This window comes from Neovison vison, chromosome 1 (genome assembly GCF_020171115.1).
Source record: "Neovison vison isolate M4711 chromosome 1, ASM_NN_V1, whole genome shotgun sequence".
In the NCBI taxonomy this organism is placed as follows: domain Eukaryota; kingdom Metazoa; phylum Chordata; class Mammalia; order Carnivora; family Mustelidae; genus Neogale; species Neogale vison.
In genome coordinates, this window is record NC_058091.1 from 63,434,200 (window position 1) to 63,456,619 (window position 22,420).

Sequence of the window (22,420 nt, forward strand, 5' to 3'; positions counted from 1 at the left end):
CTATTCTTTCATGAAAAAAATCAGTTGAACCTCTGTACTATGTGAGGCATGACAGAGTTTCTGAGGAATATGCAGAATGGCTTACAATATTGAAAAATTCAGGCTAGCATGGAAGGCTGAAGTGACTGGGAAAGGCTTTGTAGAAGAAAGGGTTTGAGGTAAGCCTCGGAGGTGGATGGCATTTGGATTAAGCTGTCTTGAGGTAGCACAGTGAGGTGAGCTTCCTGTAAGCATGGCCGCCACCACTGTGGGCCAGTAGGACCTACGCTGCTGCCATCTGTGGGATTTGGGGAGTGATAATGCTGATATACAGGCTGTGTTAATATGTATAATTAATATGACTTAAGAATTTCTAAAATAACGAGAAAGGAATCAGAAGATTTTCTTTTCCATCTTAAAATCTGAGTCTGCTAACATTTTCATTATTTTTTTTTTAAGATTTTATTTATTTATTTGACAGACAGAGATCACAAATAGGCAGAGCAGCAGGCAGAGAGGGAGGGGGAAGCCGGCTCCCTGCTGAGCAGAAAGCCCGTTGTGGAGCTCAATCCCAGGACCCTGGGATCATGACCTGAGCCGAAGGCAGAGGCTTAACCCACTGAGCAACCCAGGAGCCCCCATTTTCATTATTTCTTTGAGAGACATAGTATTTTCACCTATAGACCTACTTTACCCTTAAGGAAAAGAGACTTTCCCTAATCTTAGGTTCTGAAGACCATAAATATCAATATTCTTTAAGATAAACGTATACTGACTAATTTCATACTCATTTTTTAAATGAAAATGCAAATGTAGAGAAAAAAAAACTGTAATAGAGCTAATTGAATCTCTTTTCTTTCTAGGAAAGAGCTTAAGGGCACTAAATCCCCAAACCCAAAGCATTGATTTCTAGATAAAGGCTAGTGTTCTTTTATACATTAAGTGTGATCCTGGGAGGAGTGGAGGGGGGTAGTTTCTCATCACAGCACTGTTGTCAGCTGTTGAGTTGTTAAACTCAGGAAAGAATACCAGTTCTGGGGTCAGAGTGCCTGGATTTAGTGTTGGCCCCGTCACTCGGAGCAAGTTTCTTTTTGTTTCTCAGAGTTTTCATATTTAGAATGTGGAACAGCTTTGGATCATTGTGAGGAGTAAGTGACTCCCTGTGCAGGAAGTGCTCATCAGCACGGTGGTGTGTTTGTCCGGAGCCCTCATCACAGTTCCTACACCACAGTGACTGCTCCATCTGCTGAGGGCAGTGACCACATCTTGCCTTTCCCACCACGGAGAATAACTCAGGATGTTAGAGATGAGTTCCTGAAGCCCAGAGCCTCACAGCTCTTCAGTATCCAAACTGGGCATTTCCCAAGGTCCAGTTCCTGCCCTAGTTCTTTCAGTGATGCTTTGACACTCTTGCTAAAGGGTGACCACCCTCTCGCCCCATTTCCTTGACAACACTCGTAAGTTTCTTCCACGTGTTAGCATCTCTTGGTTCCAGACTGTGTACATTTCCTGGGTCTGCCATGACAAATTACCACAAACTGGGTGGCTTTGAAAACAACAGAAATTTATTAGCTAGATGCCCAAAACTCATGTCAGCAGGACCATGCTTCCTCCACCCTTTAGGGGAGAATCTCTCTTTGCCCTTCCAGCTTCTGGTGGCTCTAGGCTTTCCTTGGCTTGTGGCTGTGTAACTTCTAATCTCAGCCCCTTTCAAAGGCTTCCTTCTTTGTGTGTGTGTATGTCCCTGTGTCCTTACGTGGTCCCATGGTCTCTGCTTTCTCTTCTTACAAAGACAGTAGTCATAATGGAGTAGGGTAGGCCCTCATTTTAATGTGATTACATCTGTAAAAGCTGTTTCCAAATAAGGTCACATCACAGGTACTAGGGATTAGGACTTCAACCAACCTTTTTTGGGGACACAATTCAATGCCCATAACACTATCAGATCAAAGGATCTCAGTCCTTTTCCTCTCTTTCCTTAAATGCATTTACCAAGTGCCTGGCTGATACTCAACCACTATAATGACATCCCTAGGTATGAGGCTTCCTGTCATGTAAAACTGATTAGTTGATAACTCTGTAAATATTTCCGTTAGATCAGTTCAAATATTTTAGCTCTATTTTGGATTGAAAATAGTTAAGAAATAAATGCTCAGGCAATTGGGAGAAAATCCAACTATCAGTGCTGCACATAGTTAGGCAAAGAAATAGAGCCTCATGATGTTTTGGTAAAGGTAGAGCCAAAGCCTTGGTGAAATTATAGAATCTTGAAGAACTGTACAGCCAAGCATATCTTGTTATGGAATTGCTCACTGGCTTTTACAAGGGGAAGAGTTTGAGGTATTCCTGGCTTATGTGGTAAATCCTGGCAGTCATGTCCATTTTCTGAGCACCTACCCTGTGGAGGTTTCTGTTCAAAGTTCTGGCATATCCCTACCTCAGCTCTCACATCAGAGAGCAGAGCACTCAGAAATATTTGTTGAAATATTTATCTCATGTCTGCCTCCCAGATGGAGTAATGTCCCAGCTTTACAGAGGTAGAATCTGAATTTCCAGCAAGGTTAACATGCTGTCCCCTAGACCTCATAAGTAGAAAGTAGGGGCCGATCCACCTTGATTTCCAGAGGATCAACTGCTCCTCCATGTGGAGTCCCTCCAAAGGGTTAGCTTCCTGTTTCAGCAACACAGAAAGTAGCTTTTCATTGCCCTTGCAAATTCCACATCAAAAGCCTCTCAACCTCATTCAAGAGAGATTGGAAGTAAACAGTAAGTCTGCTGAGGATCAGGAAAGTCTTTGTTTCAGTGTGTTACCTGTCCATTTGGAAGAGTCATTGGAGCAGTTTTGAGTATTGTCATTTTGCCCCTTGCTCATGAGGTAGGGGTGGCCCTTTCTTGTCCCCTCTGAAGTTAGGTGTGGTCATATGGCTTGTTTTGTCCAAAGAAATGGGACTCAAATAACCAGGGGTTATTTCTGGCAGAAGTTTCGGGAGTTCACGTGAGAGGTGCCGCATTCTCACTGTGCTGCCATGTGATCAGTTAGCACAGGTACCTCCCTCTTTCCAGTCCCCGAGGGTCTCTGGTGAGCAGAGCCCCTGCTAGTTCTTCTTACACCAGGAGAATGTGTGGCAAAGATTCTTCTAGTTTCTTAAGTCATGGAGTTTTTGGAACTGTTTGTAACTGCTGCATATTCTAGCTCATTGTGACCGATCCAATAAATATAAAAGCAAAACATGGAAATTGGAAATTCATCAAGAATTTCCAGCAGAGAAAATTATTTTGAAAATAACTCTTTAAACTGTCTTAATCTAACATATTAATATGAAAAGCCTAAGGATAGCCAAATGCATGAAGGTTTGGAGGCCAAGGCTGGCTAAATTCAGAAGATGGTTAGATCATCATCCAGTGGTATGACATTGTTTTGTTTTGTTTTTCTTCTATATTTAAAGCTTTGGTCTACCAAGGAATGTTCGCTCACTATTCTTGTGCTAAAGAAAACCATTTGACATGAAAGGGAAGAGGAGGGAATTTGTGGTTGGAAAACCAGAGGACACAATGAACAGTGATACCTTTATCCAAGCAGGACTGTGAGAACAATAGCTCAGTTTTACTCCAGATTTCAATTGCAAGAGGAGTATGTGTTAAAGATAGATCTTCTGTTATATTTAGTATCTCGTTTCTAGCCTGTAGCCGCTGGCATAACTGGCTTTAAATTATGCTTTGCCTTGCAGTTACTCGCAGGGTAGTGTTGGAAAAGTCTTTGTTCATCAGGGCTCGCACCTACTTACTTCTCACTTTCCAGACAGTAAACTCCATTTAATGAACAAAGCCATGTTCCTAGAAGCTGAGAGCTGTTGCAACTTGACAAGAGGAGATTTTCCTAGATTTTTCCTAGTTGGAATAAGATAAGAGACGATGGAATTTGATGGCTTGACTGGATTTCAGAAATTTGATAAGAACAAAAAAGTGGTCGTCCGCCATAAATGTATGCTGTCTAGTTTCACCTTAGACCCAGCATCTTGTTTCATGGACATACTACTGTTTAAACATTTCTGTACTCAAGCCTCATGGTGGCAAAAAGAGGCTCAAAAGGTGATGGTAGAAGTTCTGATAACTGGTAGATTTTTCATAGTTTTATGGATAATTTTGCAACATTCTGGTCTTTTTTTTTAAAGATTTTATTTATTTATTTGACAGACAGAGATCACAAGTAAGCAGAGAGGCAGGCAGAGAGAGGGGAGGAAGCAAGCTCCCTGCTGAGCAGAGAGCCCCACTTAGGGCTCAATCCCAGGACCCTGGGATCATGATCTGAGCTGAAGGAAGAGGCTTTAACCCACCGAGCCACCTAGGTGCTGCACAACATTCTGGTCTTTTAAGATTTAACATGTATCAAGTCATTTTAGCTATTTTTAATATTGCTAACAACATCAGAACTAACGTCACTTTTAGAGATGATCCAGCCCAGCAGCCCCTCCATATTTTCTAGTAAGGAACACCCTCACATGATAAGTGCTCCCAATATGTAAAAAGATTTTCAATATTATAAAACGGTGTAACTTGGGATGCCTGGGTGGCTCAGTCGGTTAAAGCCTCTGCCTTCGACTCAGGTCATGATCCCTGGACCCTGGGTTCGAGCCCCGAGTCGGGCTCTCTGCTCAATGGGGAGCCTGCTTCCCTTCCTCTCTCTCTGTCTGCCTCTCTGCCTATGTCAAATAAAAATTAATTAATTAATTAATTAATTAAACCGTGTGACTTGAAACTTCTACTTCTTGTAGGGACAGTTAGTGAAGGATGAAGACTGATTTGAACAACAGAAGGACTTAGTTTAAAAGGACCTTGGTTTGAGGGGCCTGGCTGGCTCAGTCAATAGAGTGAGTAACTCTTGATCCAGGGCTTGTGAGTTTGATCCCCACATTAGGTGTACAGATTACTTAAAAATAAAATATTTGAAAAAATTAATGAATAAATAAAAGGGGCTTTCACTTTGTATTTTGTTTTGTTTGTCAATTATTTGAAAACAATGAATTATGAGTAGCTACAAGTGGTAACAGTGGTTCTTGTTTTTGTGTGTATGTGTGGCTGGCTGCATTTCATTTTTTACTTCTTTCAAGTATAATTAACGTACCGTGTTTTATTAGTTTTAAGTGTACAATATAATGATTCATCAATTCTGTACATTCCTTCAATGCTCATCACAATGAGTGTACTTTTAATACTATCATCTGTTTTAACCATCCCAACCCATCTCCCCTCTGGCAACTACCATTTTGTTTTCTATTAAATATAGAATATATAGTCTGGTTTTTTGTTGTCTTTGTTTCTTTGTTCATTTGTTTTGTTTCATAAATTCCACATACGGGGCGCCTGGGTGGCTCAGTTGGTTAAGCATCTGCCTTTGGTTCTGATCATGACCCTGGGGTCCTGGAATCAAGCCCCACGTCAGCCTTCTTGCTCAGTGGGAGACTGCTTCTCCCCAGCCTGCCGCTCCCCCTGCTTGTGCTTGCCCTCTCCCTCTCTCTGTGTCAAGTAAATACATCTTTTTTTAAAAAAAAATAGCACAAGTGAAATCATACAGTATTTGTCTTTCTCTAACTTATTTCAGTTAGCATTATACTCTATAGCTCTCTCCATGTTGTTGTGAATGGCAAGATTTCAGATTTTTATGATGAATATTCCATTATACATTTATACACACACATCATTTCATTATCCATTCACTGCTTGACGGACACTTGGTTGCTTCCATAATTTGTCTGTTATAAATAAACCTGCAGTAAACATAAGGGTTATCTTTTCAAATTAGTGTTTTTATTTTCTTTGAGTAAAGACTCAGTAGTAGAATTACTAGCTCATATGGTAATTCTGTTTTTAGTTTTTTGAGGAACCTCCATACTGTTTTCTACAGTGGCTGCACCAGTTTGTATTCCCACTAACAGTGTGTGAGGGTTCCTTTTTCTGCACGTCCTCGCTAACACTGTTTCTTGAGTTTTGATTTTAGCCATTCTGACAGGTATGAATATCTCATTGTAGTTTTGATTTGCATTTCCTTGATGGAGAGTGATGTTAACACCTTTCCATGTGTTTGTCTATCTATGTCTTCTTTTGAAAAATGTCGGTGCATTTCCTCTGCCCAATTTTAATGGGATTACTTGGGGGTTTTTATCGAATTGTGTAAGTTCTTTATATATTTTGGGTAACGAATTATCAGTTACATCATTTACAAACATCTTCTTCCATTCAGTAGGTTGCCTTTTTGTTTTGTTCATAGTTTCCTTCACTGTGCAAAAGCTTTTTATTTTGGTGTACTCTCAAAAGTCATTGGACATGGTTTCTCATGTCACTTCCCCCTTGCCAGAGGAGACATATCTAGAAAAATGTTTTTATAGCCAATGTCAACGAAGTTTTTTTCTAGGAATGTTATGATTTCAGGTCTCACATTTAGGTCTTTAATCCATTTTGAGTTTGTTTTTGTATATGGTCTAAGAAAGTGGTCCAGTTGCATTCTTTTGCATGTACCTGTCCAGTTTTCCCAGCACCATTTGTCTTTTTCCCATTGTACTTGCCTCCTTTGTCAAAGATTAATTGACTCTAGAAGTATGGGTTTGTTTCTGCACTGTCTATCCTGTTACATTGATCTATATGTCTGCTTTTGTATCGGTACCATTCTGTTTTAATTACTATAGCTTTGTCATAGATCTTGAAATCTGGGATTGTGATGCTTCCAGTTTTGTTCTTCTTTTTCAAGATTGCTTTGGCTTTTGGGGGTCTTTTGTAGTTCCATGCAAATTTTAGGATTATTTGTTCTATGAAAAATGCTATTGGTATTTTGAAAGAGAATGAACTAAATCTGTGGATTGTTTTGAGTAGTATAGACATTTTAAACAATATTAGTTCTTCTAATTCATGAACATGGAATCTTTCCCTTTGTTTTTGTCATCTTCAATCTCTTATCAGTGTTTTATTTTCAGAGTACAGGTCTTTCATGAATTTGATTAAGGTTATTTCTAGGTATTATATTCTTTTTTGGTGCAACTGTAAATGGAATTGTTCTCTTAATTTCTCCCTCTGCTACTTCCTCATTAGTGTATAGATATGTTGTAAAGATTTCTGTGTATTAATCTTGTATCTTGTGATTTTACTTAATTCACTGATCAGTTCCAGTAGTTTTTTGGTGTAATATTTAAGGCTTTCTGTATATAGTACCATTTTTTCTGCAAACAGGGGAAGTTTTGCTTCTTTACCATTTTGGATGCTTTTTACTTCTTTTTCTTGTCTGATTGCTGTGGCAAGGACTTCCAGTACTATGTTGAATAAAAGTGGACATTCTTGTCTTGTTCCTGATCTTAGAGGAAAAGCTGTCAGTTTTTCACTACTGAGTATGATATTAGCTGCGGGTTTTTCATATATGGCCTATATTACATTGAGGTGTGTTCCTTTTAAAGTGGTAACAGTTTCTGTTGGTTTGTGAGACAAGGTTCACCCTGGATCCTTAGGAGACTATAGTTTATAGGACCACAGAAAAATTAACTTGCAGCACCCAAGTTAATGAAATGTAAGACGAGTATTTTTTTCATCCCAATTTTGAGGTAATTAAAAATCAAATCAATATTTACAGAATCCCAGAACTTGTCACAGAACACTGAAAACTACTGATCATGCCTTATACAATACTCTCTCTGTAGAAGGAGAGTATAATTCTGTTACATTTAAATTCTTTAGAGAAATTTTAAATAATTGGAGAAATGGGAAAGTATTTCTCACTGGAAAGGGTTAGATTATTATGAGTAAATCCTCATTAAAAAATAAACTGTGTTCTGGAAATTTCAGAATTAAAAAAAAAAATCTTTCCATTTTACGCAAGAGTGGTTGACAGACGAGCCCACAAATTAGCCCCTAAGTAACTGAAGTAAAAGTAATTAGCTATCATGTGATTACATCATGCATTTTTTAAAGTTAAGTTTGGCATTCTGAAAGATTCTCATGACTATTTTCTGAGGTTTTTACAAATCTGATTTGCAGTTCTGGATTGGAAACTCTGTTCACTCCCACTGTGAGGTAGCAAAGGAGAGTAAGGATTTTTTTCCTCCTGGTTGGAGAATTTTTATCCTTTCATTAAAGCAACTGTTCATCTCCTCTCTATGGGGGAATCATAGATCCTAGTGTTATAAAGGCACTCTGAAGATGCCCTACTTTAGTTCTGTGCCATTACGTGCATGGTTTTGTCAAGCTGTGCAAGGAGGAAACTTCTAAAACCAAACACATTTCATACTCCTTCAGAAGGCTGGATATTTAAAGGTACCCTGTGGTGAGTGAACCCCTTTTGCAAGGCAAATGCTTCCCTAAGGTGCTGTCTGGGTAATAGAAAATCTCCTGGGGCTTTAAAAAGCCATTAATACTTTTCTTGCTGCACTTGCCCCCACTGATCCAAGTAATTAGCACAATGGTTCCTCCTTGAAGGGAGTCCCTAGTCTCTAAGCAGCCAGTGGCCCCAGCCCCTCTGTGAAGCAAAGCACCATGCTCCTGGTTACCTTCCACCCTCTGGTGCCAGGCATTTCTCTGTAGACTGGCAGACGTCTTGACTGCCACCTAGCCTTTTACTAAATTCCACTCAATGATTATAGCCTGTTTGGCATCAAAGTTAAGTTGAGAACTAAAAATAAAATGAGGGCATCGTTACCCATGGTTTCTCATGTCACTTCCAGCTGATGAGTCTTGGAAAGAAGCATAGCATGAGAATTGCTTGTATTTTTTGATGAGGAGTTACATAATCAATTGCTATATATCAAAAATAATAGTAATTAAGCCCCTGGATTTAAATTCTGAGGTCCATTGCTTATCTGCATAACATTACTGAGCAAATAATTTAATTACTTTAAACTGATTCAGATGGCTGTTGTGAAGTGAAGGAAATCCTATTAAAACCCATGAACAGGGTATATAATCAGTGTAATCAATGTTTTAGTAATTTTTGGGGTTTTTTTTTAAGATTTTATTTATTTGTGTATGTATGTATGTATGTTAGAGAGCATACAAGGGGGGGGGGCAGAGGGAAAGGAAGAGAAGGAATCTCAAGCAGACTTCATACTGAGTGTGGAGCCCAGTGCGGGGCTCAGTCTCATGACCTGAGATCATGACCTGAACTGAAATCAAGAGCTGGGTGTTTATTAGCTGTCAGGGAGATTCAAATCAAAATCACATTGAGATACTACCTTATACCAGTTAGAATGGCCAAAATTAACAGGACAGTAAAAACAAGTGTTGAAGAGGATGTGGAGAAAGGGGAACCCTCCTTACACTGTTAATGGAAATGCAAGTTGGTGGAACCACTTTGTGAACAGTGTGGAGATTCCTTAAGAAATTAAAAATAGAGCTTCCCTATGACTCTGCAGTTGCACTACTGGGTATTTACCGCAAAGATACTGATGTAGTGAAAAGAAGGGCCATCTGTACCCCAATGTTTATAGCAGCAATGGCCACAATCACCAAACTGTGGAAAGAGCCAAGATGCCCTTCAGCAGACAAATGGATAAAGAAGATATGGTCCATATATGCAATGGAGTATTATGCTTCCATCAGAAAGGATGAATACCCAACTTTTGTATCAACATGGACGGGACTGGAGGAGATTATGCTGAGTGAAATAAGTCAGGCAGAGAGAGTCAGTTATCACACGGTTTCACTTACTTGTGGAGCATAAGGAGTAACACACGGAGGACATTTAAGACAAGGAAAGGAAAAGCGAATTGGGGGAAATTGGAGTGGGAGACAAACCATGAGAGACTGTGGACTCTGAGAAACAAACTGAGGGTTTTAGAGGGGTGGGGGTTGGGGGATGGCTGAGCCTGGTGGTGTGTATTATGGAGGGCACGTATTGCATGGAGCACTGGGTGTGGTGCATAAACAATCTTGGAACACTGAAAAAATAAAATTAAATTAAAAGAAAAAAAAGAGCTGGATGCTTAACTGACTGAGCCCTAGGCTCCCCTCTTAGTTGTTTTTATCATCATTTTCATTTTTAATAGTGTTTCTTTGGCATCTTATACTTAGGGCAAATATTACTAGAAAAGGTAAAGAAAGAGGAGTAAACAAATCGTTTTTTAAATGCTCTTTCTCCCCTCCCTGACCACTCTGTAGAATGTGACAAACTGAGGCGGGATGGCTACCGAAGTTCTCAGTACTACTCCCAGGGACCCACCTTTGCAGCCAATGCCAGCCCACTCTGTGATGATTATCAGGATGAAGATGAAGAAACAGATCAAAAGGTAAGCCTTCCCGGTTCAACATGGGATCCTGAATTGGGTCTCAGAACAGGAAAAGGTCCTAAGTTGAAAAACTTGTGGAATCAGAATAAAATCTGGTTTCAGTTAATAATACTATCCCAAATTAATTTTTTAATTTTGACAAAGGTGCCATGATTATGTAACACATCCACAATACGAGAAGCTAGTTAAAGGGTTCGCAAGGGGTTCTCAGTGCTATCATTGCAACTTTTTTGCAAGTCTAAAATTAGTCTAAAATTTGTTTGAAAAGATAAGGTCAGGATTCAAGAATCTCATTAAAAGGTCACAATCAGTATATTTGAATATTCTCTTTGGGATAGAAAAAAATGAAAAGTCTTATTTTTGTTGTTTTGGTTTTTCATATGACTTAAGAACCCAGTCAAATTTAAAAAAAAAAAAAAAACACCTCAAAGTACAACAGGCAAATGCCACTGTTTCACAAGTGGTCAGTGTTTTTCAGAAAGATTGAATAGAGGGAGCCCTTTAATATTACGGCACCCATCAGTTCACTGTAGAGATGCTGTTTCATATGTATGGTCCTTTTTCTCATGCCATCTCTTATGGTAAGTGCAAACTACTTAAGACAAATATATTTTCTCAGTAATAGAAGCCTATGAAAGAATGAAAATGTAGGGAAATTTTGACTTAAATGTTAGTGGGTTTTTTTTTTCCCTTTTCTTTTTTTTTTTTTTTTTTCACTTTATTTAGTACTATGGACTTAGAATTTGGACATGTTTTGGTTTAGAAACCACTTTTAATTAATCTAAGAAATATCAGCAGAATTAGGTCAATATATAAATGTGTTCCTGTTTAGGGAACATTATTCAAAGTTTATTGTCTTTCCACAAATAAATAACATCAGAAAAAAGGGTGGATAAGTTAACTAAAAATGGGAGAGTACTACCATAATGTTTTAGTCTTCTGGTGATGATGGGACCCCAGATGGTTTTTTTTGTTTGCTTGTTGAGAATGTTTTTCTCCTGTCCTTTAAAAATATTTTCGCACATTAGTTTAGTTCTTTGGGACTTAAAATACACAAAGAAGTTCTCTTACTCTAATAGAAAAAGCAGCTACTTCAAAATTGACCTGGTTTTTAATTTTAAAACTTTTTATTTTTCTCTCACTGACATGAGTAAGAAAAATAGAAATTAGAAGATGAATTAGTCAGGATTTTTTTCTGTTCTTATTTTAAATTTTTTTTCAGGCTTATTCAAATTATAACTGACAAAATATTTTTTTTTTGCTTTTTTTTTCAATTTATTTATTTTCAGAAAAACATTATTCATAATTTTTTCAGCCCACCCAGTGCTCCATGCAAGCCGTGCCCTCTATAATACCCATCACCTGGTACCCCAACCTCCCACCCCCCCGCCAAATAATGTATTTAAAGTGTGATGATATGATATATTTTTTTTTTTCTTTAAGATTTTATTTATTTATTAGAGTGTGTGTGAGCAAGAGAGCACAAGTGGCAGGGGCAGGGCAGAGGGAGAGGGAGAAGCATGCGTCCCCTGAGCCTGGGATCCTGACCTGGGTCAAAGGCAGATGCTTAACTGACTGAGCCACCCAGGTGCCCCTGACATACGTATGTGTTTAACACGCCTATCACCTCACATAGTTTCTTTTGCATGTGGTGAAAATCCTTGAATTTTACTCTCTTCTTGGATCTTAAGTACACAACACAGTAGGAGTAACTGTAGTCACCGTGCTGTACATTAGATTCCCAGAGTTTATTCAACTTAAAACTAAAGGCTTGTACCCTTTTGACTGGCATCTCCCCAATTCCCCACCTGTGAAATTTGTCTTTCTTTATTCAGATACACTTCAACCTTTTACTGATGCTAAGAAGAGGAAAATTGAGTTTAGAGTGGGACCCAGTTATTAGACAGAGCCAGTTTGGGTGCAGTGTGATTATGTAAGTTGTAAGGATCTCAGAGCGTAGAGTCCCTTGGTAGCAAATTGACATTATGGAGACGACATCCAAAGGCCTTCTGGAAAGTGGAATTGGAGTTTCTAAATTCTCACACAGTTGGTTACTTAGGATGATGCTCACATCTGAGGGAAGTCTTGTCTGTGGACTAGTTTCTATTCCTGTGTGCATTGCAATGGGCCCCTTTGAGCAGCTCTCTCCCAAATGTGTGGAGAAAGTAAAAAATCCTTATCTCTGAGAACACAAGGCGCTTGTCACACTACAAATGAGTCAGCAGATAATGATAATATGGGAAAGAATATATACATAAATGTCATCCTTTAGATGATAGGACATGACATATGACATATCCTATTAAGTGTAAGAAGGACCATAGCGTGACTTGGTAGCCCTAGGATCCACTAGAGCGGAAACCAGAGTTGGCTGTGGAACCTTAGAACTCTTCTTGGGGCCAAATGCTGCTTCTGTAAAATGGAGGCATGGGAGCAGCAGCGGAGGAGCCTTCGCTGTTGTGTGTGTGGGAGGGTGAACTGTTTCTAGGGCTCCCTGAAAACCCCCTCTGGGTTATAGGCTCCATCACAGTGTCTGGACTCTCGGCCTTCCTACGCTTGGATCCTCATAAAAGCGCATAGTTGCTTTTAAACCTTACCTTCCTTTACTTCTATATGCCTTTGGGTTAAAGTGTTTTTGACATCCTTAGAATATACTGTTAGTGATATTTAAAGGAAACTTTTTTTTTCTTAAATATATAGAACTAAGTAGAAGTATGTTCAGAATTTTTTAAATTATCAGGCCTGAATGTCTTCTCAATGTAAGAAATTTTTTGAGAATAAAATAAATACCAAGTTATATAATGTATTAATCACGAATGATTATATGTTAATTAAATATCTGCTAACAAACTATTCCGTCATGTTAACAAACTGACTTCCTTAAAAAAAAAAATTACTTCCTTCCTTCCCTTCTGTCCTCCATCCTGTTCTCATTTAGACTATATCATTCAGTGTTGCATTAACTTCTATAAATTCTTGGTTCCACAGAACATCCAAAAAGCCACTTGCCTCTCACTGTTGCACATCCAATTTGATGGCCTTGGAGCACATTCTCCACTTTTTGTTTATTCATAGGTATTGGATTAATTACAGTGTTCTGCACCAGACCATTTGCTTTTTTTTTTTTTTTTAATTAACTGTATATAAGTCAACAAGATGTAGTATTGCGTTCAGTCACAAAAGTCCTAAAATTGGTGTGGAAATTAACCTTTGTAGGTCATTGTGCTTTTTCTGCCACTTCCTATGGGTCCTTCCCTCCCACCCCCCCGCCCCCCGCAAATAGTGCTGAAGTAGCTTCCATTGAAGAAGGTTTGATTGGTGTGCACCCCACACAGTGCCTAGTGCATGATGGGCTATGTTGCTGGCTCATTCATTCAACAGTTATTTCCAGAACAGTCACTACTAAGTACATACCCCGAATCAGGAGTCCTTATTAAAAATCTGTGTCCCTCCCCTCACTGCTCACCAAATCACAATAATGCACGGAAGTCTCTGCGTGGCTCAGTCATCATTGGTAGTCACTGGGACGTATTCCTTTATCCCTCCCCAGTGTGTTCCTAAACATAACTACTTTAAGCACAGACTTACAGTTCATTTTCAAGTTAACTATTACTCAGGTCCTGTGTGCCAGGGACTATTGTAGGTGCTGGAGACATAACAATGAAGCAAGCAGAAGAAATCCTTGCCCTTAATAGTGGTTGATCTGACAGTGAGACACGAGTAAGTTACCAGTGATGCTGTATTAGAACATGGTAGACACTCTGGAGGAAAATAAAGCAGAATGAGACAGAGGGGAGGTTGCTGTTGCAAATGAAAAGGGCAAGCTTTCCTGAGCAAAGAGGTGATTGGGATGAAAAGAGTGATCCAGGCAGAAATCTTGGAGAGCATTCCGTGGGGTAGAGCAGCTGATGCGATAGATGTTTCTTAAGAATATATGACATATACCAGATATTGCAAAAGGCAATGATTAGTAAGGTATCTGTACTTGGCCTCAAGGAAGTTACAGCTCTCTGGTAGGGAATAGCCAGAATAAAAAGGTTTTTACGTATTACCTGCTGCAGGGAGTGTTTGTCATATAGTAGCATGTGAAAGAGAAGTTCTTCTGGCTTGGCAGTGGGAAGTGGGAAAGGGTTGGGGAGAGGGTAAGGATATGCAAGGGGAAGAGTCATAGGGCTGTTGCAGTGGCAAGACATACCGAGGACTAGACCACAAGAATGGCTGTGTCAGTGGCAAGAAAGGGAGATTCTAAGAGGTGAAATTAAGAGAGGGTGGTATCCTGGGAGTTTGGAGACAGATTTCACATCTTAGCTTTGCCACTTGTTGGCTTTCTTCGGATGTATCACTTGGGCCTTCCAGGCATTCGTTTCCATATCTAGAAAGTGGGGAGTGGAATAAGATCACTCTCTGAGATCTTTTTAAAAAGCTGCTCTCATTTATTCATTGACTCAACGAATACTTACGCAGCATCTCCAACAAAGCAAGCAACTTTGTAGGTTCTGCCAACCCATCAGGTGAAAAAGACGAAGTCCCTGTCATCAAAGGGAAAACAGCAGTAAGCGAATAGAGCACAGAGTGGTGATACATGTTATGAAGAAAAATACAACAGTGGTAAGGAGAGTTTTAGAGGGACAGGGCTGCTATTTTTAGATTGAGTGTCCAAGAAGGGCTGTCTGAGGGTGTCATTAGAGTAGACCTCAGAATGAAGTCTAGGAACACCGCATGTGACTGTCTTTGGGAAGAAGAGATAGTAAGTGCAAAGGCCTGGAGACAGTAATATGGTTATCCTGTGGGGGAAATAGCCAGATACCACCAGAGTGGCTGGATTGGGCATGGTGAGGACTTTGGATTTGTTGTTCCTAGGTGAGATGGGGAGGTCCTAGAGGAACTGAGGTGGAAAGTAGCATGATCTGATTTGCTATTTAATATAACAGCTACTGTATGGCGATAAGACTGTGGAGAGTTGAAGATGGAATTAGAGAGACAAGTCACTAGGCCATTGCAGTAATCCTGGCAAAGATATAGACACTGTGGGCTGGGCCCAGGGTGGCAGTGGTAGTATTTTTTTTTTTTTCTTTTAAGATTTTATTTATTCATTTGAGAGAGTGAGAGAAAAAATGGAAAAAGGGAGGGAGCCCAACATAGGACTTAATCTCAGGACGTTGAGATCATGACCTGAGCCGAAGGCAGATGCTTAACCATCTGAGCTACCCAGGTACCCTGATTCTAGCTTTATTTTATTTTATTTTGGATCCTGTAGAATTTCCTGAAATTATAAGAAAAAGAAGAGTCAAGGATAATTTCATTTACTGTCTTTCCAGCTTGATCCCTCTAGAATGTTGTTTCTTCCTTCCTCCCTCCCTCCCTCTATCCCTTCCTTCCTTTCTTGAATCCCATTTCAAAAATTATATGAGCCTTGAGAAATTCTCTTCCACTGACCCTACCCTCTTCATGTCATCAGTCATCTTCCCTTGCTTAGATTTCATGGCCCACACTTAACATTCTCTTCTTTGCATACACTGTCAACTCTGCTGGCCCCTCTCCCCTTCTGCCAGTTTCCTACAGAAATCCCTCCTTCCCCCAGTTTAGTGCGGCTCTACCCCTGCTCTGTACTAAAGCCTGGTTAGCTGAACAAGACTAGAGGAAAACACCAGCGTCTATAAGCTAGCTGTACTGTAAATTCCTGACCTCGAACCTAAAGTGGCAGCAGTCCTACCATACCAGCTCATCATTCATTCTTCCACTCTACCAAATTATATTTCACTCCTTCTTCTCAAATCTCCAAACACCATGTTCTCTACTTGACTCTCAGATACTTACTGTCTTTGGTATTTACTACACTGGGTGGGGGGTGGAGTGGGGGCAGGGGTGGGGGGCGCACAGTCCAAAGGTATATCCTTTCACAACCAGACCTATTGAACTGCTTGCATCTGTTCCACCATCTACTCACCCTTTCCTGCCACTGTAATGGGCGAATAGTCCTTGCTGCTTTCTACGCTGTTATATCCCAAGTGCCTACCTAGATTTGGGTTTGGCATGTAGTGAAGACTCAGTCGTTTTTCAGTGGAATGATTAAGACCAACTTCTCAAGGACTTCATAACTGCAGTTTACCCCTCTCCCTTTTACCTAATCAGTTTTCTCTCTCTGTTGCATCATAACCATCATTATTTGAACATGCTGTGTTTTCTTTTCTTGATGGAACCCTCCTTTGACCTTTCATCGCCCTCCAAATTCTGCCATGTTTTCCAGTTCTTCTTTTAAAGAACTTCTCCAAGGAACTGTCTAGACTTGCTATCAATACCGCCTTTTCTCACGGTCTCCTTTGAACCCCCTCCGAATAAGCTTTTATCCCCACCACGCTACTGAAATTACTCCTGTTAAATCTAATCATCACGTCTACCTTGCCAGATCTAATAGTGAGTTCTCAGCCTTCCTCTGATTCAACCTCTCAGCAGCCTTTGACATAGTTTACTATTCTTTTCTTCTTAAAATACTTTTGTGCTTGGCTTTTAGAAGACCACACACTCTGGTTTTCCTCATCACTCGTGATCCATTGCTTCTCAGTCATTTATTGGATGCTCTTCCATGTGTCTGAACCTTGGTGTAATTCTGCTCCTCTGAAACCCGCTCACTCCTTGGGTGATTTCACTGAGTCCCATGACCTTAAGTTCCATGCACTGAAGTTTCCTAAATTTCTGTTGCTAGTCCAGACTCATGCATTTTTCTGCTTACTATCCATTCCCACCTAAATGTCTTATGGGCATCTCAGATTTCCCAAATCCTAGCATGTGATTGTCCCAACCCTACCTGCTTCTCTCATAGTTTTCCCCAGCTCAGTAAACCATAACTCCATTCCACTAGATGCTTAAGTGAAAAATGTTGAGAACTTTCTTGATTTTTTTTTTTATTCTCACACTGTAAGTAAATTCTATAGAATTACCAATGATTGAACCACTACTAAGACCTCACATCTGACATTATGTAATGATTAAGTTGAGGGCATGTTTCTGAGAGTGGGTGGTAGGGGCATGTTGGAAGTGAGGTTGTGAAGGACCAAGGCAGGGGAGAGATGGATTAGCTCTCTAATTGTCTTGGGTTCACCAAGAGTGTTTACTGGGATAGTGGTGGAGGGAGACTAAGGTGGGATCACAGGAGGGCCATGCTAAGTGAAGAAGTTAGCTTTTATTGCAGAGTTCTTAGGAAGTCACCAACGTATTTTTTGAAGCAGAGCACTTTGGGATTATGTATTTATAACAAAAGTTATATATACCATCTTTTGTTAGATGAAACTGATTTTCAAATTTACATAATGTATCCAGTCTAACTGTAGAACTTCTAGAAAGGGAGTATTTTAACAGACTGATTTCTGTTTTTAAAAATAGAGAAATTTTATCAAAAATTCAGATGGGATTGACCGGAAAAAAAAAAAAAGATAATTATGTTAGGTAATGGATGGATTTACTAATCTTCTTGTGGCAATCATTTTGTAGTCTATACATATATCAAATTATCACATTGTATACCTTAAACTTACACAATGTTCTATGTTGATTGTATCTTGATAAAGCTGGGTAGAAAAATGAAGTCCATTAAAAAAAAAAAAAAAGGACCAAATTGTGAAAAGCACCAAGCTTGGATGGTTTCGTAGAGAAGGTTCTATTAAAGCTTTTAAAGAGTAAGTAAATCCAATGCTTGAAACTTTCGCAGAGCAAAGAAAAAGAATATGGTGTGTGTGGTGTGTTTTTTTTTTGTTTGTTTGTTTGTATTTTTAGTGAATTAGCTTAACCTTGAGGCCAAACCTGACAAAGACTACACAAAGCAGAAAATCAGCTGGCCAGTCTCACTCATAAATATTGTCATTGGAAGTCATAAGTGGAATGTTAAGAAACATAATCTAACAGCTAATTACAAGACAAATAACTAAAAAATCAACCTGGATTTATCCCATTAATAATGCAAGGATCTTCAGTATTGGTTAGTCTAATCACATGGCAATCATATTGAAGAGAAAAATCAGGTCAAAACCATAAATACTGACAAGGTATTTGATACAATGCAATAGCCATTCTTGATTTAAAAAAAAAAAAAACCTATAATATAGGAACAAGTAGATACTCATAAGTTAAAATGTATCTGCATTGTCACCAAATCCAACATGATTTTTAATGAGCCATTCTTGTTAGAGTGAGGCACAAGACAGCACATTCACTATCACTATTATTGGGGAAAACGAGCCAGAATGATTAGAAAAGGTATAGAAGAAGCAGCTCAAAAATAGGAAAGCCTGAGATGATATTATCATTCTTTGTACATGGTAAGTCTGTATACTTGGTGAATCCAGGAAAATAAAAATTTGAAACCGCAATCAATAGTAAAATTCAGTGACAGAGTAAGGTATGAAATCGATGTATAGAAATCAATAATTTTCATATCTACAAAAGAAAGTAATAAGATGTAGGAAAAATCTTAAGTTGTGCTAGCAGACCAAGTAGGGATAAATTATTATAAATGTAAGATTTTTGTGCAAAAACTTTTAAATACTGTAGAAGAACACAAGATTTGAATAAATGAAAAGACTTACGCTCTTAGAGGACTCAGTATCAAAAAACTCATTTCTGTCCAAGTTAATTTATAAAATTAACACAATACCAATAAGAAGTTGACTAGTTTAGTTTTGGTTTGGTTTAGAGTTAATTTGGGGAATGGGAAGAGGAGGGAGAGAACAGAGAACCAGAGAGGCTGAATCTTAAGGGTCAAAGCTAGGAAAGCTGTAAGGTCCAGGAGCACTAAGAAAGGAGAACCGGCCTCACCGAGTATTTAAGAGTCAGGAATGACTCAGTGTGGAACCTGGGTATACAGACCAGTGGGACAGAATGTTAAATATAGAATATAAAGTTCAGCAGGAGACCTAAATTTTTTTTTTTTTAAGATTTTATTTATTTATTTGATAGAGATCACAAGCAGGAAGAGAGGCAGGCAGAGAGAAAGGAGGAAGCAGGCTCCCTGCTGAGCAGAGAGCTCTATGCAGGGCTTGATCCCAGGACCCTGGGACCATGACCTGAGCTGAAAGCAGAGGCTTTAACCCACTGAGCCACCCAGGCGCCCCAGGAGACCTAAATCTTTATGGTATATGACCAAGTTGGCATTTAAAATCCCATTGGAGTCCAGTAACTATAAAAGGGGCTCCCAGCCAGCAGTTTATGGTTTCCGTGTTAAGACCACGACCCTTAAGTTCAGTTCGTGTTCTTAAAAGTCACTCTGACAGTTGGGGTTATTTTAGATACAGACTATGTAGACATCAATGTGAGGGAAAATTCGGGGAAATACTTTGGTTTGTATTTTCCTTGGTAAACCGTATGGTGAGAACAGTGGACTACATAGACTTTTTAACAAGTGCTTTAGGCTGCAAATACTCTGACATTGAAAGAAGCATATAGAGTGAAAAGCATCTAATTTGCATTCAACCATATGAAGCATTTATTACATGCCCGGGATGGTAGCACTCTTCTAAAATGAGTATTACTAATAAGGTAAAGGCTAAATACCTAAATTAGAACAAAACCTAGGGGACATGTGTTCTGGGTGTTTATTCTAGAGAATTATTTATTCTACAGTCTATCCTAATGCAAAACATGTACTAAGTAAGACTCCGGTTCTTGGTGTAAGGAATGGTGTTTTGCTAATGATACCCATATGTATCTTTCAAAGTGTAACAAGAAAAATAATTAAAATATTTCCAGTGATAGAGGTTATATATAAACCTGCTGATTGAAAAATGCTGTCTGCAAAGGGTTTTAGAAATCTCACAAAATAACTTTTTTTTTTTCAACTGTGAAATCAGAGAGTAAGTCATTGCTTTAGTACTGTTGGAGTCTTGAGGGTATTTGTGTGTTCAGTTTTCAGTGTGTACCAGGAACTACCAAACAGGTTTTTCAGGTATTTGAAGGAAGTTCAGTTAGAGATGCCAAAACATTTCCTGTGAGTTGATAGGGCATTTCTTCAACTGCCATTGTTGGAGGTTGTATTTGATGATAGGTTCACTGCATCAGGGAAACATTCATAGAGGCCCCATTGTCTCAACAGAAAGGATGTCAGTCATGGGTTACTCAATCTCTTGTGTAAAATTAACCCCCAAACACATAAATTAGACTGGGATTATAGCAATAAAAGGTTGGCTTTAATAGTATTGATAGAACCCCAGAGTTTCCATTTTCTGTTATTCTTTGAACTGGCATCTCAGGTTCTGTTTTAGTCTTCACTGATGAGGCATATTTAAATCAAAGAAGGACTTTGAAGAAGACAATAGGATAGGAGCCTTGCTCTGTAAGTGCACAGGTGGGAGTCTTACATCACATGATGCTTGAGAACACTGATTTGGGGTGGCTTTTCCACCCGTTGAAGCCGAGTAGTCTTACGTAAATTGCTTCTCTCCATGAGCTTCAGTTTCCACACTATAAAGAGTTATAAGCCCTGTGTTGTGGTTTGCTCAGGACAGGACTGGTTTACAGCTGCTAGCGTGTATAATTACTCAGAGCACCCCCTTTCACTTTCCAAGGAATTCTGGCTTTGATAGTAAATTACATGGCTACCTTATCTACCTTGGAGAGGGATATGGTGAGGTTGAAATGAATTAAGGTTTATGGAATTCTTCGCTGGTTCCTTGCACACAGAATATGCTCAAGTAATGATTAGTACAGTGTCATTAAACTGCTTGATTTTTTTTTTAAAGATTTTATTTATTTATTTGACAGAGAGAGATCACAAGTAGGCAGAGAGGCAGGCAGAGAGAGAGAGAGGAGGAAGCAGGCTCCCTGCTGAGCAGAGAGCCCGATGCGGGACTCGATCCCAGGACCCTGAGATCATGACCTGAGCCGAAGGCAGCGACTTAACCCACTGAGCCACCCAGGCGCCCAGACTGCTTGATTTTTCAACCAGACTTAAAAGAAAATGACCTCATGGACAGTGACATTTGGCCACTCTCCCAGTCATCCTCAGTCTCTCATTCCACCCACCTAGCATTTCTTGCCTAAAGCAATGAATTTGAGAGGTTTGAGCAACTACTAAAAAAATTCTGGTGGTTTTGTCTTTGTAGGTTATCGCCAAGTAGAGTTACTAGCGGCCATACTCGTATTAACTTTATAATAATGGTACAACATTTTAGAATATTTTCCAAACTTTTTACACAGTGTATCTCCTTTTCCATGGGAACTCCTGTGAAAGAAGTGTTTCATAATCATTACTAATCATTTTAATGATCTGAAGTCTGAGACTCAGAATTTATGAAATTACTTACTTTCCAGGAGCACATGGCTAGAGTGCGTCAGGGAAGACATGAGAGCAATACTTTATACTTACTTTATACTCCATTTCCTTTTCCTTGTGCTATGTTGGTGAAACAAAAGGGCAAGGTTATTAAATGAACCAAATTTCTTCTCATTATGCCTGCTATTGTCATTTTTCATTCTACTGTTGACTTGTCTGATACACATTCATGATTTTTGGGTTTTTTTTTTTTTTTAACCATTTATGTGCTCCTTGGTCTCAGTACATACACATAGTACCTGGCCTCAGGTGGTTTATGGTCTGGAAAAAACCCATGATACCTCTAGATGCAGTCATGTCAGGGCATCTCTGTGTGAGTCATTTCAGGGCACTGTGGGAACACAGAGGAGTCTGCTAGCTCCATGTGTTCAGTGTGCTACAATTTGGGACACCTTGTTACTCTGTGTCTTACAAGAATGAGAGGACTGGGGATGGTTATTTTTCCAGGCCTTTATGCATTCAAACCGGTGAGGGTGTCTCTAGTAACTTGTCCCAGTTTCTCTTGTTGTAAACATCCCATTACACTGGAATAAGGCTCTCTTCATGTCTGCCTTCCCCTCTAAATGGGGACACAGCATTCCTGTCTTGTTGATATTTCTATCATCTCCCAATATGGAATCAAGTGCCAGAATGTGGAGAAGTTGAGGAGCCAAAGACTAGGCTTAATGCTGTATGTGAATCTATTTAGTACTTACTGCAGCCACGAGAGGTAGCTTGGATTATACACAATCACAGATGAAGAAACTGTATTTTGGGGAGATGATATCATTGCTTCAGATCACATAGTTTTAAGATACTGAAACTGAAATCTCTCTTTTAGAGCAGTGTTACTGAGATTCAATTTATGTAAAATAAATACACA

The 22,420-nt window shown here is 39.3% G+C and overlaps 1 protein-coding gene across 5 annotated transcripts in view; it reads left to right on the top strand.

Moving 5' to 3' along the window:
* Positions 1-22,420, top strand: part of NHSL1 (NHS like 1) — a 130,902-nt gene that overhangs the window by 82,826 nt on the left and 25,656 nt on the right. For all 5 annotated transcript variants that reach the window (XM_044247881.1, XM_044247890.1, XM_044247909.1 and 2 more), the window contains exon 3: positions 10,111-10,238. In XM_044247881.1, coding sequence (XP_044103816.1) covers positions 10,111-10,238 — 128 coding nt within the window. The remainder of the gene's footprint in view (positions 1-10,110; positions 10,239-22,420) is intronic.